This window comes from Aethalodelphis obliquidens, unplaced genomic scaffold (assembly GCF_003676395.1).
Source record: "Aethalodelphis obliquidens isolate GAN/ISIS:26980383/991018 unplaced genomic scaffold, ASM367639v1 scaffold26, whole genome shotgun sequence".
NCBI lineage: Eukaryota > Metazoa > Chordata > Mammalia > Artiodactyla > Delphinidae > Aethalodelphis > Aethalodelphis obliquidens.
This window is the reverse complement of record NW_020837970.1, coordinates 23,851,007-23,866,551: the sequence shown is the minus strand read 5'-3', so window position 1 is coordinate 23,866,551 and position 15,545 is coordinate 23,851,007. Positions and strand designations below refer to the sequence as shown.

The window sequence follows — 15,545 nt, the reverse complement described above, 5'->3', positions numbered from 1 at the left end:
TGTCCGTGTTTCTTTAAATGTTACTTCCTGTCATCACAATAGAATTGCGGTGTCTCTGCTTCTGAACAGACTCCAGGCTTGTTCTCCTAAGTCCTGAGCTAGTGAACAGCACTGCGCTATTCTGACAGTGCAAATAAGGGTTCTGAGTGGGACTTGGAGCCAAGAAGGGTGAGCTGGGTTCAGACCATGGAGAAACTTCAATGCCAAGGGAAAGAATTTGGATTTGATTATTCCGTTCAGGGATCCATCAAAGGCTTTAGAGCTGGACTGTGACTGGAACAGAGCTGGGCTTCTGGAAATTTCACCATCTGGCTGCTGCACAAGTAGCTGGCATTGAAGGAGAGTGATTAGAGGGGGCTAGGCAAGGAGGATGAGGGCTCGTCTTAAGGCAGAGGGCAGATCTGGGAGGCTTTTCTGAGGAGTAGCCAGAGCCTCCGGTGACGAGGAAGGAGGGAGAGAGGAATTGATGACAGCCTGAGTGTCTAAGGGGGACACCAACTCCTCCCTCCTGGGCTGGGATAGTCTGTAATTTGCTAAGAACCATACTTAATATGAGACAGGACCGGTCAAGGACATGGACAGATCTGAAGAAACTATTAAATAAGTATGGCATTAACTAGACACACAGGGCATCCTGTAACAGTGGTGTCATTAAGGTGAGTGTCTCAGCTCAGTTCTCCTGGAGAAGGGAGAGAGATTTCAGCCTTCCATCCCACTGGGCTTTTTGTATTTCCCAATGTGATACTTCTAGGCAAATGCATTTACAGAGCTCTTTGCATCACATAACAGCAGCCAACGTTTATTGCATGTTGTGCCGAGTACTGTCCTAAGACCTTTTTACTGGGTAATTTATATATACGTGTGTGTGTATAATCATATATATAATCTTATATATGCCCCACAGCCCTATGAGGTAGGTACTCTTTCATAGATGACAAACTGAGGCAGCCAAGTTAAGTAACCCTTGGCCAAAGTCACACAGCTAGGGAGTGGTAGAGCCAGCATCACACCCAAGGGCACTGATGGGTTTATTTCCTGGAAAGAACCAAATTAGGAGACAGCAGAATAGGCTTCTGGGCCCAGCTCAGCAGCTGACCAGGGCAAGGTGGGGCAGGTCGTCTTTTAAGTGCACACTCTCTCATGAGGGTGAGGAGTGATGGATGTTTGCGACCTTAAGGTGATAGTTTCATAGCTATATACATATACCAAACTGTATCAAATGGTACATTTCATTATGTGCAAGTCACTGTAGGTCAATTATACCTCAAGAAAGCTGTTTTAAAGAATTGATAACAATTATATGATGAAATTAAAATATCTGTAATATTTCTACAGGAACTCTTATCTTATGTGACCCCATTGCAATGTTCGAGCATGATGCATAAAATTCATGATTCACTTCTGAATCTAAGTGTTGCTTTGAGAATTTTGCTCTGCCTCAGAAGAGCAAAGCGTCTCCAGATTAAAACTAAGAGCCACAATGACTCAAGAAATGTTTTGTCATCTGGCATTACTGAAAACAGAACACAAAGTATGCAATGAGGCTGTTTATAATAATATAGCGATTTTGCTGAAATAAAGGAAAACAATAAATATTATTGAATAAATATACAACAATTTCTTAAAGTGCACCACTTCAAGCCCTTTGGGGGCTTCAACTCTTAGAATCCAACTCTGCCCAGTGGTCCACACCCCACTCCATCTCTGTTCCAGAAACACTGGTTCTTTGAAGAGGTCAAGGTCTTACACGTATCAGGGCCTTCACCTGTGCTGCTGCCTGGGCCTGGAACTCTACCGCAGGCCCTGCAGAGAAGCCTCCTTCTCAACCTCTAGGTCTCAACGTGAACATCACAACACACACACACACACACACACACGACCTCCCTGACCACCCAGAACTCAAGGGAATGAATACTCTTCCTTCGTGGCTCTCATCAAAATGCGGAGTTAGAGGTTTATTTCCCCGCTGGCCCATGTAGGCTCTGTCGGTTCCCAGATGTGCTTCCAAGCCTCCCACAGTGCTGGGATGCAGAAGGTGCTTTCCTGACATGCTGAAAGGACGGATCCATGTCCTATCTCTGGACTCTGTGACCTCATGAGAGGGGTGCCCTGATGGGAACTTTGTCTGTAAAGTACAGATATGCAGCAGGATGACCACTCCCTCACTTTCTTAGTTCTTTCTCCCCCAGTGAGAGGCACCCCCGACCTCTGGGGGCAGCCGCTCTGGATGAAGGCTGAGCTCCAGGGGGGAAGTGGGCTCTCAGAGACCATGCCCTCACCCACAGAAACATCACAGAACCTTGGGTTTTGTCAAAGCAAGGTGGCTGTGGATAACTATTTTGGTACAAGTTCTTGGAAAAACTCCAGGGGCTGGAGTGCTGGCAAAATGGGCCCACGCTGGGGGTTCCCCAGAGTGCCGAGATTCAGGTGCTCAAGCCTGGCCAGACTGTGAGCTCCTCCAGGGCAGACTCGGCCTGCACGCAGCTCTGTACTGCCAGTGCCCAGCACAGAGCCAGCACTCAGCACGTGCACACCGACCTCTGCGGTGGTACAACCAAGCAATTCCATCTGAGAGCACTGGCTCTCTGCCAGGCACAGGCTAATACTGTCCCCGTTAATCTGTACAATAAGCCCACGAAGTTGGTGTTCTTATCCCTGTTTTACAGAGGTGGGAATTGAGGTCCAGGGAGAGGTAATTTGCCCAAAGTTGCACAGCCAGTGAGAGGCAGGGCCTCTCCAAGCAGAAGTCCTTAGGGATAGTCAAACAGTGGCCTGGAGTGACAACTGCTATTTTAGGGGCCAACAAATTAACATCCTCCTATTGGAGAAACCCTGTGACAACCCCCTGCATCCCGCAAGCACCAGCTCCACCGTTCCCGGCCTGGGTGCCGCCTGGGCACTGGCCCTCTGCTCCTTTCACCACCCTAGCCTCTCATGGTTTGGGCTCCTCTCTACATTCCTGCTTCTCTTGCCTCTCTGATGGTTGTTCTTCCTCCTCCCACTTCCTAAGGGCAGGTGTTCCCCGTAGCTTCTCCTTGCTACCTTCTTCCTCTCTCTACACTCTCCCTCTAGGCCAGCCTGTCAACCCCTTGGCCCCTCTTTGGAGGGGGCTCTCACATCTGCACGCCCAGCTCAGACCTCTCCCAGCCCCTGGTTATTCCTCCCAGAAGGCTGCTCCTGCTCTGAGACCTTCAGTGGCTCCCAGGGGCCATCAGAGGAGGAACAAACTCCTCCCTGAGGCATTCCGGGCTCTGCTGTACCTATCTCCACTTCTCTCCCAATTCAGAGACTTCATCCATGCCAGCACTGTGCTCTCTGCCTTTATTCTGCTGTCCCTTCAAGCAGGACCCCCCTCCCTCCCACCTCTGCCCCAGGTAGCTCTCACTGCCTGGTTTAGGGCACATACCTTCCCCCTGGAAGTCCTTCCAGACCCCTTCCCCAATCACAGGCGGCTCTCCCTCTTCAGTAGACTCCATGGAGAACCTGTCCCAGGCTGCCTTTGCAAGAGCTATTTCTGTGCTTGCTTTGACTCTCCTTCCACCCAGGGTGACACGGGGAGTCTGGTACTGGGATTCAGGGAAAATGCCCAACCTATGACTTTTAGTTTTGCCTCTTTGTGTAGAAGTCTCCTCAGCTGTAAAGTGAGGGGTGTGGAATTGGATCAGCATTTCCCTAATTCCCAAGTACCGTAATTTTTGCTTTATCCTTGTGTCACCTGTACTATCATATACTTATATTGCTTACCTTACATATCTATCTACTTATTTTTTAAACTTTATTTTATTTTTGGCTGCACTGGGTCTTCGTTGCTGCGCGCAGGCTTTCCCTAGTTGCGGCGAGCGGGGGCTACTCTTCGTTGCCGTGCGTGGGCTTCTCATCGCAGTGGCTTCTCTTGTTCCGGAGCACGGGCTGTAGGCGCACGGGCTTCAGTAGTTGTGGCACGTGGGCTCAGTAGTTGTGGTTCGTGGGCTCTACAGCTCAGGCTCAGTAGTTGCGGCACACGGGCTTAGCTGCTCCGCGGCATGTGGAATCTTCCCAGACCAGGCTCGAACCTGCGTCCCCTGCATTGGTAGGCAGATTTTTTTTTCCATCTTTAAAATATAACATTTATTGCTTAGATGGTTTGATACAGAACAGCTTTTTCTTCTCATTTTGAACTTGGAAGTACTATACAACTGAACGCAAAGCGGAACGAAAAGTACCCAAACCGAACTTGGGATTCTGTGTTCATGTGGCATAAACCAGTTTTGTACATAACGCAGCGGGAGTTTTTAAGTTCCCTTTAGAAAAATATGAATTCTACACGTTTATTATTGTTTCCTGCTTAACGCATGGGCTGAAATCACTAGGATCAACTTCCTTCTGGAGGAGAGAGAGGAACAGAGGGTGGAAAGAATGGTGAAACTTTCTGAAACCGGCCTCCGACCGTCACATAGCTTCCCCAGGGCTGGTGGAAAAAACAGCCCTTTGGGTTTTTTGTTTTGTTTTCACAGCTGGGAGTTTCATGTAGTGATTGAATCTCAGCATCGTGTCCATAAATCAAGAGAAAAACAAAAGAGAGAAATGTGCACCTCAAAAACCTTCTCAGAAGATCCATATATATATATTTGTAAAAGCCCTGAGAGAAGGAGAAAGAGAATCAAACAAACGTATAGAAACAAATTAGCTGGACATGCAAACTAAGCTATGATTCACCCAGAGTTTAAACAAATCACAAATTTCAGTTTAATACTGGGGGAGGGGACAGAACAACAAACAAATGATACATCTCTCAACCTCACTAGTAAAATGTGGCAAAACCTTATCCACTAGGAGGGTGCAGATGAAGGCTAAATAAAGCTTTCGTATCAATAGTGATTATTAAAAAAAAAAAAATAGTGATTACTGCGAGCGGCAGCCCCGGCTGTGCTGCGGCCTGGTTGGCAGGAGGATTCTTAACCACTGCGCCACCAGGGAAGTGCCTATACACATACCTTTTGTTCATTTGTTTTTATTTTTTTATACAGCAGGTTCTTTTTAGTTATCTATTTTAAACATATTAGTGTATATATGTCAACCCCAATCTCCCAGTTCATCCCACCCCCACCCCCCAACTTTCCCCCCTTGGTGTCCATATGTTTGTTCTCTACATCTGTGTCGCTATTTCTGCCTTGCAAACCGGTTCATCTGTACCATTTTTCTAGATTCCACACATATACGTTAATAAACGATATTTGTTTTTCTCTGACTTACTTCACTCTGTATGACAGTCTCTAGGTCCATCCATGTCTCTACAAATGACCCAACTTTGTTCCTTTATATGGCTGAGTAATATTCCATTGTATATATGTACCACATCTTCTTTATCTATTCGTCTGTCGATGGGCATTTAGGTTGCTTCCATGACCTGGCTATTGTAAATAGTGCTGCAATGAACACTGGGGTGCATGTGTCTGTTTTTTTTTGGCTGCGTTGGGTCTTCGTTGCTGCACATGGGCTTTCTCTAGTTGTGGTGAGCGGGGGCTACTCTTCGTTGCGGTGCGCAGGCTTCTCATTGCTGTGGCTTGTCTTGTTCCAGAGCACGGGCTCTAGGTGCACAGGCTTCAGTAGTTGTGGCACGTGGGCTCAGTAGTTGTGGCTTGCGGGCTCTAGAGCGCAGGCTCAGTAGTTGCAGTGCACAGGCTTAGTTGCTCCGCGGCATGTGGGATCTTCCCAGACCAGGGCTCGAACCCGTGTCCGCCAGCATTCGCAGGCAGATTCTTAACCACTGCACAACCAGGGAAGCCCGCATGTGTCTTTTTGAATTATGGCTTTCTCTGGGTATGTGCCCAGTAGTAGGATTGCTGGGTCGTATGGTAGTTCTATTTTTAGTTTTTTGCTTCTTTTTTAGTTTTGGTTTTTTGGCTGTGAGGCATGTGGATCTTAGCTCCCCGACCAGGGATTGAAGCCGCATCCCCTGCCTTCCAATGAAGGTGAAGTCTTAACCACTGGATCCAGGGAAGTCCCCATCTACTTTTTTTAACCTAAATAAAAATGAAAGTTTACCTTGCCTTCTGTGACTCGAAAACCAATGTCACTTGCAATAAAGGTTGCAATACAGAAAAAGTGAACCATGAAAACAAACACATAACTGATAAAGTAAGAAACGTCTGTGCACAGCCTCAAATCTTCCCATGCATAATTCGAGGAAACAATGTCCTAGAACATCAGAGCTTTGTCAAACGTAAACAAATCTGGATGCTGGCTGAAGTGGTAAAGAGAGATTTTCATCAGTAGTAACTATTGCAATAGGGAAAAGAGACCAGCATGAACTGAACTCAACTTTAATTTGGACAGAAATAGCTGGGTATTTTAAAGTGAAAATGAAGAAGGGAGGGAGGCACCTGGGGGCTCAGTAGAGTCAGAGAAATGAAAACTTACCAAAGGTCAAGTGTAAATGCAACTAGGCCAGTGGTGTCTGCTAGCTGGTATTATTGAAGTTAGAATTCTACTTTCTCACAGAGACTGGGAGACAGAGGCTCTGTCCTCAGGTGTCCTCAGGTGTTGGCTGGAACAAACAGTAAAAATTTTTGGCAGCCTTTTCTCAGGCAGGCACTTTGGGGGGGGGGGGCGGTGTTAGAGCCACCTTAGGGAGGCAGCCTTGAGCTATTAGAAACTATGCTAGTGGTTGTTCAAGTCTTTACAGGCCAAGGCTGAGGCCTAGTTGAGAAGAGGGTTCAGAGGAGCCTGGCTAGAATTTCATAAAGGAGAGAATCTTTGTCAGCTTCTTCAGCTTAGATAAAAGTGAAAAGAACATAATGCATCATCGTGTGATGAGACTATGAGCCAGGGGCTTCAGGCGCTTATGAGGTAGATACTCTTAATATTTTCCCCATAAAAAGGTTGAGGAATCTAAGGCTCAGAAAGGTTAAATCACCTACCCAAGGTCAGGCAGCCAGAGGTAGCAACTGGAACCTAGGTCTCACTGGTTCCAGAGTTCATAGGCCCATTCTATGCCTATAGGCTCTGACCACCCACAAATGCCCTTCCTGCCAGTGTCACCGGTCCAGACTATTGAGTCTGGATAAATGTGTGGTGCAGGGCAGTGGTTCTCAGCTCTGGCTGCTCAGTGGAATCACCTGGGGACCTTTAAAAGTACTGATGCTTGGGTTCCACCCCCAGAAGTGCTGGTGCAATTGGACTGGGGTGCAGCCTGGACACTGGGATTTTTAGAAGCTCCCAGGTGATCCCTATGAACAGCCAGGTTCGAGATTTGGATGATCACTGTGTGCTAGAAGCCTTCACAGTGATCATCCCATGTGATCCTTGCAAGAGCCCTGTGAGGAAGGCAGGCAGGCAGGCAGGCGGCAATGACCGTGTCCTGCTGATGAGGAAACAAGCTCAGAGAGGCTAAGGCTCATATAGTTAATAACATCTGGGGATGGAACCAAGTTTGTTGACCTCTGCCAAAGGTTACTGCTCTTCAGAGGTCTAATTGAGAGGGAAAAAGCAATGTCTCCAAGAACAGAAATGAGCAGCTTACCTTCTCTTGCAAGTTAAAAGTCATTTCTCACCCCCACTGAACACGTGGAGGAGGGGGATAGTACTTGCCTCAGCCACAGGACCCAAAACGAGGCCAAGGGATCCCAGACAGGTGAGCAGTGGCCAACCCTCCCTGGCAGTGTACCATCGGCAGAAGTCAAGGCTGGGCTGGAGCAAGAAGGCCTGCAGTTCTCTGATAGTGCTGCTTCCCACGCCCACGTTCCTGCAGTGGGTGGTGATCCTTGCTACCAGGCACCTGCTGGGAGCTGGGCACAGCAAAAGGAAGTCAGGGACCCGTTACTGTACCAGGCAGTGAGGGTCCTGCTGCAGTCTCCAAAACCGCTCTCCCACCCCACCCCCACGCCCACTGCGCCCACGAGCCTGCTCTGGAGGGGAGGGGGCACTGCCCACCTTTGGGAGACTTGGGGGACGTCACTGCTCACATCTAACGGGCGTCACTCCCCACATCTGGGGGACGTCAAGGGTTCCCAGTTATGGGCAGTTGAGAGAGCACCGTCCACAGCTGGAGCCAGCAAAGCACCACTGTACGTATCTGGAAGGCTTAGGCTCACCTCAGCCTTGATGATGCCCCGGGGGGCGCCAGCACCTTCAGGAAATGGCCTCAGGAAATGCGACTCCAGCACAGTAGAGGGCCCCTACCCACTCCAAACCCCTCAAAAACGCAACAATCCGAGGCATACCTCAGGGCGCATCCGGGACATAACCAAACAGAGGGCGGCCACACCCCCAGGGAGAGGCCGGGTGGGGACAGCAGGGCGCAGCCCTCCCAGTCCAACCCCTCGGGGCAGGGTTCCCGCCGACGCTGCCCTCCAGGCCACCTGATCTTCGAGCCAGCCGGACCCACGGACCCACGCAAGGGAAAAGGGACGGCCCCGGGGTGGCGGGGCGGCCGTCGGAAGGCGCCCTCCACTCCGAAGCCGTCTTCCAAGACCCCCAACATGGCCCGGGGCGGCAGTCAGAACTGGAGCTCCGGGTACTCAGACTGCAGGCCGGAGGAACAGGCGACCGGGTGAGCCGGGAGGTCGCGCCGGGCCGGGGCGTCGGGGGTCCGGGCCTCTAACCTACCGCAGCGCCCCAGCCAGTCAGCTCCAGGCGCCGCCGGAACCTCCGCGAAGGTTCTGGGCCTTTGTGGCGTCACTGTCTCCTTGCGGAACCTTCCGCCGGCGCCGAATAAAACCCGCCGCGGAGGAGCCGGCGGCTCGAGTGCGGCGGAGCTGAGAGAGGAGGGTATCCCGGCGCAGGCGGGAGAGAGCCCCGGGCGGCGGCGGCGGCGGCAACGGCAGCAGCCGTGACCGTGACCGTGACCGTGACCCGCGGGCGGGCGGCGGGGGCGCGGGCCAGGGGCCCGGCTGGGGCGTCCGGGGCGCGCTGACCGTCCTGCCCGCCCCGCCCCGCAGAGAAAAGATGGTGAAGGAGACCCAGTACTATGACATCCTGGGGGTGAAGCCCAGCGCCTCCCCGGAGGAGATCAAGAAGGCCTATCGGAAGCTGGCGCTCAAGTACCACCCGGACAAGAACCCGGATGAGGGCGAGAAGGTGCGGGCCGGGCTCGCGCGGGGCCCGCCGTCAATTATTCAGCCCGGAGCTCGGGGGCTGTGAATTATTGAAGGCTGCGGGGAATCCGAGCCGCGTTTGTTGGAGAGGCGGTCGCCAGGTGCCGCGCACCACGCCGTGGGGCCGGGGCTGGGGGTGGTCCGAGGCGGAGGGGGCGCGGCGCGGTCAGTTGGAGGGCGCTTCGCCGAGCCCCAGCCTCGCCGGGCTGGGCATCTGGGCTGGTGCCGGGGCCCGAGGCGCCGGGACCCCTCGTGAGCCCCCGCGCAGCCCATTCATTCCTCCCTTCGCTCCACAAGGGCCCCTCCGAACGCCGGGGAGGGCCGGGACTGAAACGTGGGGGCCCAGTTCTCCTAGGGTTTGCGGGCATTCCTGTCGGAAAGGCAGCCAGCAAGCCGGGAAACTGAGGCACACGCGACCAGAAGAAGTTGTGTACTTGCTGGGGACGACCGGGGTTGAATTATTTTTTGCTCATATTCCCTGTTGATGCATAAGCCCTAGAGGTGAGTTTCTTTAATCTGAGTTAGTACCTTGGACAAACCCGGTGTCCTTCTTGAGAATGGCCGACTGGATTTGTTCTGTGTGCCTGTCTCCTGCCTGATCACGGTTGTCAGACATTGAATAATCACCTTTTCTTTATTAAACAGGGACATGGAGATCTTTAACCTGACACATCATTTTATATGAACATTACAGGTTTCCTGTGACAAATGACCCGCAGTGGATCCTAAGTACCAATAATAATAGGCTGAAAAATGCTCTGCATCATAGAGGCCTAAATTAAACTTTTTCATCCAGTTCACAGAGAAAGAGTCAACCTGTTTTTTATGCCCAAGGAAGCTCATTACCCACCAGAATAGGTGATTAGAAAGATCAGGCATTGATCCTTGGGAAAGCTTGTTGGCCTTCCCACTCCTCCTTTGACTTCTTGCCATTTTCTTATAAAACTTGGGGTATCCTAGATGGCTTTTGGGAGGTGGGGCTTTTGTGGTAGCTGATAGCAGTGACACCTGGGCCACTTTTGAAGCCATAGATTACCTGTCTAGCATTAGACTTGTGGAAACGACTGTAGTATCAAAATACCTGTCTGTGTTAGCTTTTCCAAGCTGGAGAAACCTGCCTAAAGAAGGTTGGCTGGGTGGCAACAGTGATAGGATATTTATATTTAGCCACAGGTGCCGAGTGTCGCTGTCACAAGTTTAAAATGCTTTCCTGGAAGACCATTTGTCTGTTACTCGTGTTCTTTCTCATCTATATTTAGGTGGCTTACTGTAGCTTTTAAAGTCACTGGCTTTCTACGTGGTGTTGGTGATTCATAGATGTGCTCCCTAAATTCACTGTAGGCTGTTTCTGTGAGTAGCCTTTAAGGAGAGCGCACCCAGGCTTCTAATTTCACGTTTCAGAGGCGGCACATGGGAAAGCCTTCTGACCCTGGTTCAGGTCAGATCTCTCCAAGAGTGAGTTCAGGCACTCTCCAAGAGTAAGTCATGGCTGTGTGCCATTGGAGTGAGTCTGCTCTTGGCGCTCTGAAGCTTTTTTTTAGATTGGACTTAACCTGTACTACATTTCTGTAGGTGTTGCCCTGCATATACCTGCCTGGGCAGAGGTGGTTGATTTGTTTTAAACTAATATTTATTTATAGCCAGATACTGAATTAGTGTCACTTAAGTGAGGCTCCTGAAGTGTCTGGCGGGTCCCTTTCAGCTTAGAGGTGGGGGGTTCTGTGATGTTCCAGGAATACTTTTCCCTTCCCACCTTCCACGAAGGGGATAAAACCCTTTAATTTAGTTCTCAGCTAAAACTTCTTCCGACCTCTGACCATAGGCTGAACCACTGGTCTAGTCCTCATCCTCATTTAATTATGATTCCTTGTTTGCTACCTGTAGTCCCTAGAAACGAAAGGGTTTGAGGAGACTGGGGACACAATTTATAGAAACTGCTGTAAAGTTCCCTAGAGAGGACTCATTCATTCATTCACTCACCAGATACCTCCTTTTTGGTCCTGCTGTGGGCTGGGCACACTGTGTAGGCCTTTTCTTTTTTGTGCAGGTTTGTGTGTAGTTCTTGTCCACTTTATCTGTTCATAGGTGGAACCTTTTAATTTTTTTCCCCCAAGTTTGTCACTTTATTAATGTCTCTTCAAAAACAGACTGAGCCAGTCCGTTCCCCCTTGCTCCAGGGCAACTGAGAAGGCTATTATGGTGTTGGTCTTTGTTTTGTGGCCTGTTGTCCTGTGTTGCTAAGCATTGGGCAGCCGGTGTTTGTTGTCAGGTGTTCTGTATGGAGTCTCTACTTTTCTGCAGCTGGTTTTCTGAAAGACACACGGGCAGCGGGTCAGTAAGCGAGTCCCTTTCAGGGGTCGTGATAGGGGGCATGTTCTTCGCTATTAACCCCAGCCAGCTTTTGAGATGAGTTTGGTCTTTTGGCCAATTTTACTGTAACTTTTTTTTTTTTTTTTTTGCGGTACGCGGGCCTCTCACTGCTGTGGCCTCTCCAGTTGCGGAGCACAGGCTCCGGACGTGCAGGCTCTGCGGCCATGGCTCACGGGCCCAGCCGCTGCGCGGCATGTGGTATCTTCCCGGATCAGGGCACGAACCCGTGTTACCTGCATCGGCAGGCGGACTCTCAACCACTGCGCCACCAGGGAAGCCCTATTGTAACTTTTAGTTTGAATAATAGATTTTTAAGTTAAAAGATCATAAAAGAGAGCATAACAGTGCAGAAAATTTCAGAATATTGAGGAAAACCCACCAAGTACACATCACTCTAACTGCTGTCCCTGTGTTTCTTTCCAGGCTTTCTCCAGGGTGATTGTACATGGTCATCCTGGCACACAGGGTTTTTTTTTTTTCCTCACCACTGAATATTTTATAGTAAATACTTTCCCCAGTTGCTCCATAGTCTCCAAAGCCATTTTTCCAGCTGCGTAATGATCTTATTAAAGGAACTGTGGCACATTATTACAGTCTGAAAGGTGAGCTGGTCAGAGGACTAGTCTCCAACTGTGAGATGGGTGAGGGTCAGGCAGGGACTGAATTAGACTCTGGAGTGCTGAGACCCCACCCCCACCCCCAGGGTAGTGGGAGTCCCGCCCCTTTGTGAGGTCTGGCCTCTGGTTGAATGCCCCAAGTGACGGGGCATTACTTTTCCTTTTTAGAGTAATCATCCGTTCTGTTAAGTGCAAAAGTCTTTCAATTATCCAGAGTGTTTCTAATGGACATTCTCTTGAAGCATGTTTACCTAGTACAGACAGGCCCAGAGACTCCCTGGGGGCAGCCTGGCCTGGTTGTTTTCTGATCTTCCTTACCGGGCACCTAATCCCTACACCTTATTTTCCTTCTGTGGAAAGGAGTGGTGGTGAACGATACCTACTTCTTTACAGAAATGGTGGGAGAATCAACGCACCAAAAGACCTAACTACCTTGAGTATGATTCTGATGTCTCTAAGACAGTTTTTTAAATTACCCAGTTGTTAGCTATTATTTATTAGCTATCACTTATTATTTATTAGTTACTTATTAGATCTCTATCGGGGATCTGTAATACAAGAGAAAACCTAGTGTCTGTCAGTTTCCATATTTGTATATTCAAAGTACTTTTTTTTTCCTGTATGTTCTGTATTTTTTTTTTCTTCCTAAACCATTCCCCTGGAGGGCGAAGACCCTATCTCACTTACTCATTTCTCAATTCCCAGAATTGAGCCATTCATATAACAAGTATTTACCAGGTACCTTCTACAGGCCAGACAGTGTTCTAGGTTTGGGGATATGGCAGTGGACAAAGCTGACCTAACCACCTGTCCTCATGGAGCTGACACTGCAGTGGGGACACCATCCCAGCAGTAAGTGCTCTGGTATTGGGGAACAGCAAGGAGGCCAATGGCACACGAGCAGAATTGCGGGGAGCTGGAGTCAAAGGTGTCAGTTTGGGCTTGTAGACCAGAATAAGAACTGGCTTTTACTCCAAGTGAGCCGGGCCCCTTGGAGGGCTTGGGGCAGAGGACTGACGTGATTGGCTGGCAAGTTCTGGCTGCTGTGCAGAGAACAGACTGAAAGCTGAGGTGAAGGCGGAAGATGGGAGTCCAGTGAGGAGGTCACTGTGGCTATCCGGGCCAAGGAGGGTGTCCTCCTCCAGGGTGGGCGTGGTGGTGGTAGTGGTGAGAAGGGATGGATTTTGGATATTTTATGTGGTGTTTTGATTTTATGTTAAAAACTTCCATATATCTGCAGAAAAGGTGAGAGTGGTACAATGAACACCTGCCTTTCTTTCACGTACCTTCACTGATTATAAATAGGTCGTCACATTTGCTTTCCCTATATTATTATTATTTGCTAAAGCTTTTGAGGGTAAGTTGCATACATCATAACCTTTCAGCCCTAAATGTTTATCCTTGGGAAAACAACAGCCTTGTACATAATCACAGTACATTTATCAAATTTAAGAAGTTTAACATTGAGAAAAAAATTCCCATTTTTCCAGTTGTTCCAGTGTCCTTTGTAGCAATTTTTTCCCCAGTGCAAGATCCAGTCCAGGATCCAATCCAGGGTCACACACTGCATTTAGTTTTCCTGTCTTTTAGTTTTGCAGAATATACTTCAGTTTGGGTTTTCTGATTCTTTTCTTACAGTTGGATTCCAGGATACCTTTTTGGCAGGCATGTGACACATGGGGTGTTCTGTCTTAGGGTACAGGAGATGGACATTTGAAGGTAGCACCAGAAGGACTTGTTGACAGATAAGATGTGAGGGAGAGGAAATGAGGTTTTGGAATTGCCAATAAGTGAGCTATGGGGGAGACTATGGGAGGGGCAGGACTTTGGGGGGGAGATCAGGACAGATTTGCTCACAGTGTCTGCAGCCTGCATGCGGATGGATGCTCACAGGATGTCTGTAGTTGCATTTTATGCTAGTAACCTAGGAAAGCAGCCCTCCTGAGCTGGAAAGCAGCCCTCATGGGCTTTATCCAGTTGTAGGTTAAGCCCTGGCCTGGTCTCACTGTATCTTAGCTCCATTCTACTTCTTCCTGTCTGGTGCGGCCTGAGGAGGGAGAAACTCCTCCTTACTGCTCTGTATCCTTATTCTCTGCAGTGGCCCTGCCTCTCATCCCTTAGTAATGTTTGCCCTATGTATCCCACTCTACAAAGGGATTAAATGGAAAAGTCAGGTTTCAGATAACATATAGACCTGCTAGTTTGGGGGGTTGGGTGTAGAATCTCTCTGTCATTGCATTTATATGGTGGGTTTGCTTCATGAACAACTCAAACCTTCTCTTTTTAATCTCTCTTTTTTTCTTTTGAAGTTTAAGCTCATATCCCAGGCATATGAAGTGCTTTCAGATCCAAAGAAAAGGGACATTTATGACCAGGGCGGCGAGCAGGCAATTAAGGAAGGAGGCTCAGGCAGCCCCAGCTTCTCTTCCCCCATGGACATCTTTGACATGTTCTTTGGTGGCGGAGGACGGATGGCTAGAGAGAGAAGAGGTAACTGCTTTGAAAGACGTTAAGCAAGTTTTATAGTTTCCAAATTGTACGTGTTGCTGGAATCAGGACAGATCATGCCTTAAAAGGGTGTAGTTGTCATGTTTGGGGATCATTAGCTTTAGTTCATCGCTTGTTTAGTCTACCTGGAATCTCTTAGTGCATTTAGCAATTAATTGCCTGACACCTTCCCAACACCACATGTAAAGGAGCAAATGGGGAATTCCCTGGTGATCCAGGGGTTAGGACTCGGTGCTTTCACTGCTGGGGCCTGTGTTCAGTCCCTGGTCAGGGAACTAAGATCCTGCAAATGGTGTGCCCCGCCCCCCCCCCCCCCCCCCCCCACCACACACACACACAAAAAAGGAGCAAATGGCGGTGAGGAGAAAGGAGGAAGTTCAAGTTCATCTTGCCCTCTTTTTCTCTTTTGTTGGGGTCAGGTTCCATTTATGTTCCTAAGGGACATAAATGGCACCTCCTGTGGTTATTAGTGATACCTCTGCCGAGAGTGCTCTTCTCCCCTCCTGCACGCTTCCTCCCAGGCCTCCTGACTTGGGCCAGGGCCCGCGGGCTCTATTTCCGGCTGGTGCTCTGCCATGTGCAGTGTGGCCTCATTTTCTCAGCCTGCTCAGGAGATTTTCTAGGTAACAAAATTTACCCCTTGATGTTTGAACATCTTTGTAAAAGAAACTACTTTGCCTGTCTCTTCAGAATGCATTAGGACTAGCAGCTTCATCCCCAGAGGTGAACTGAGAGACTTAGCTATTGGTGAAATGGCCCCAGGCCCCCGTTTTTGAGTTCTGGGTTTGTTCTTCCTAATTTTTCTATACCTCTTACCTCCTGCCAGGCTCTGGACTGTCACCTCTGTTACCAGTGGTCTCTAATAGCCCCCTTCCCCTGTCCTGCTTACGGTTGATACTCTGCTTTGGACCTCAAAACCAGATAGATAACCAAGCTTATTAAAATCCTGGGTGAAATCAAGATAAGCTCTGCATTG

The 15,545-nt window shown here is 49.3% G+C and overlaps 1 protein-coding gene and 1 long non-coding RNA gene across 5 annotated transcripts in view; one reads left to right on the top strand and one right to left on the bottom strand.

The window, feature by feature from the left end:
- Positions 1-7,639: 7,639 nt before the first annotated feature.
- Positions 7,640-8,439, bottom strand: LOC113629303 (uncharacterized). Its single transcript, XR_003436493.1, has 2 exons — positions 8,340-8,439; positions 7,640-7,766 (listed from the first exon to the last, which is right to left on the bottom strand). It is a non-coding gene; the product is annotated as an uncharacterized LOC113629303 (long non-coding RNA).
- Positions 8,415-15,545, top strand: part of DNAJA4 (DnaJ heat shock protein family (Hsp40) member A4) — a 16,595-nt gene continuing 9,464 nt past the window's right edge. For 2 of the 4 annotated variants that reach the window (XR_003436492.1, XM_027123728.1), the window contains exons 1-3: positions 8,421-8,530; positions 8,919-9,057; positions 14,371-14,551. Coding sequence is in view for 2 of the 4 variants with exons in the window: in XM_027123728.1 (XP_026979529.1) it covers positions 8,460-8,530; positions 8,919-9,057; positions 14,371-14,551 (391 nt within the window). In the remaining 2 variants the exon portion in view is untranslated. The other 2 variants (XM_027123730.1, XM_027123729.1) reach the window with 2 other exon arrangements.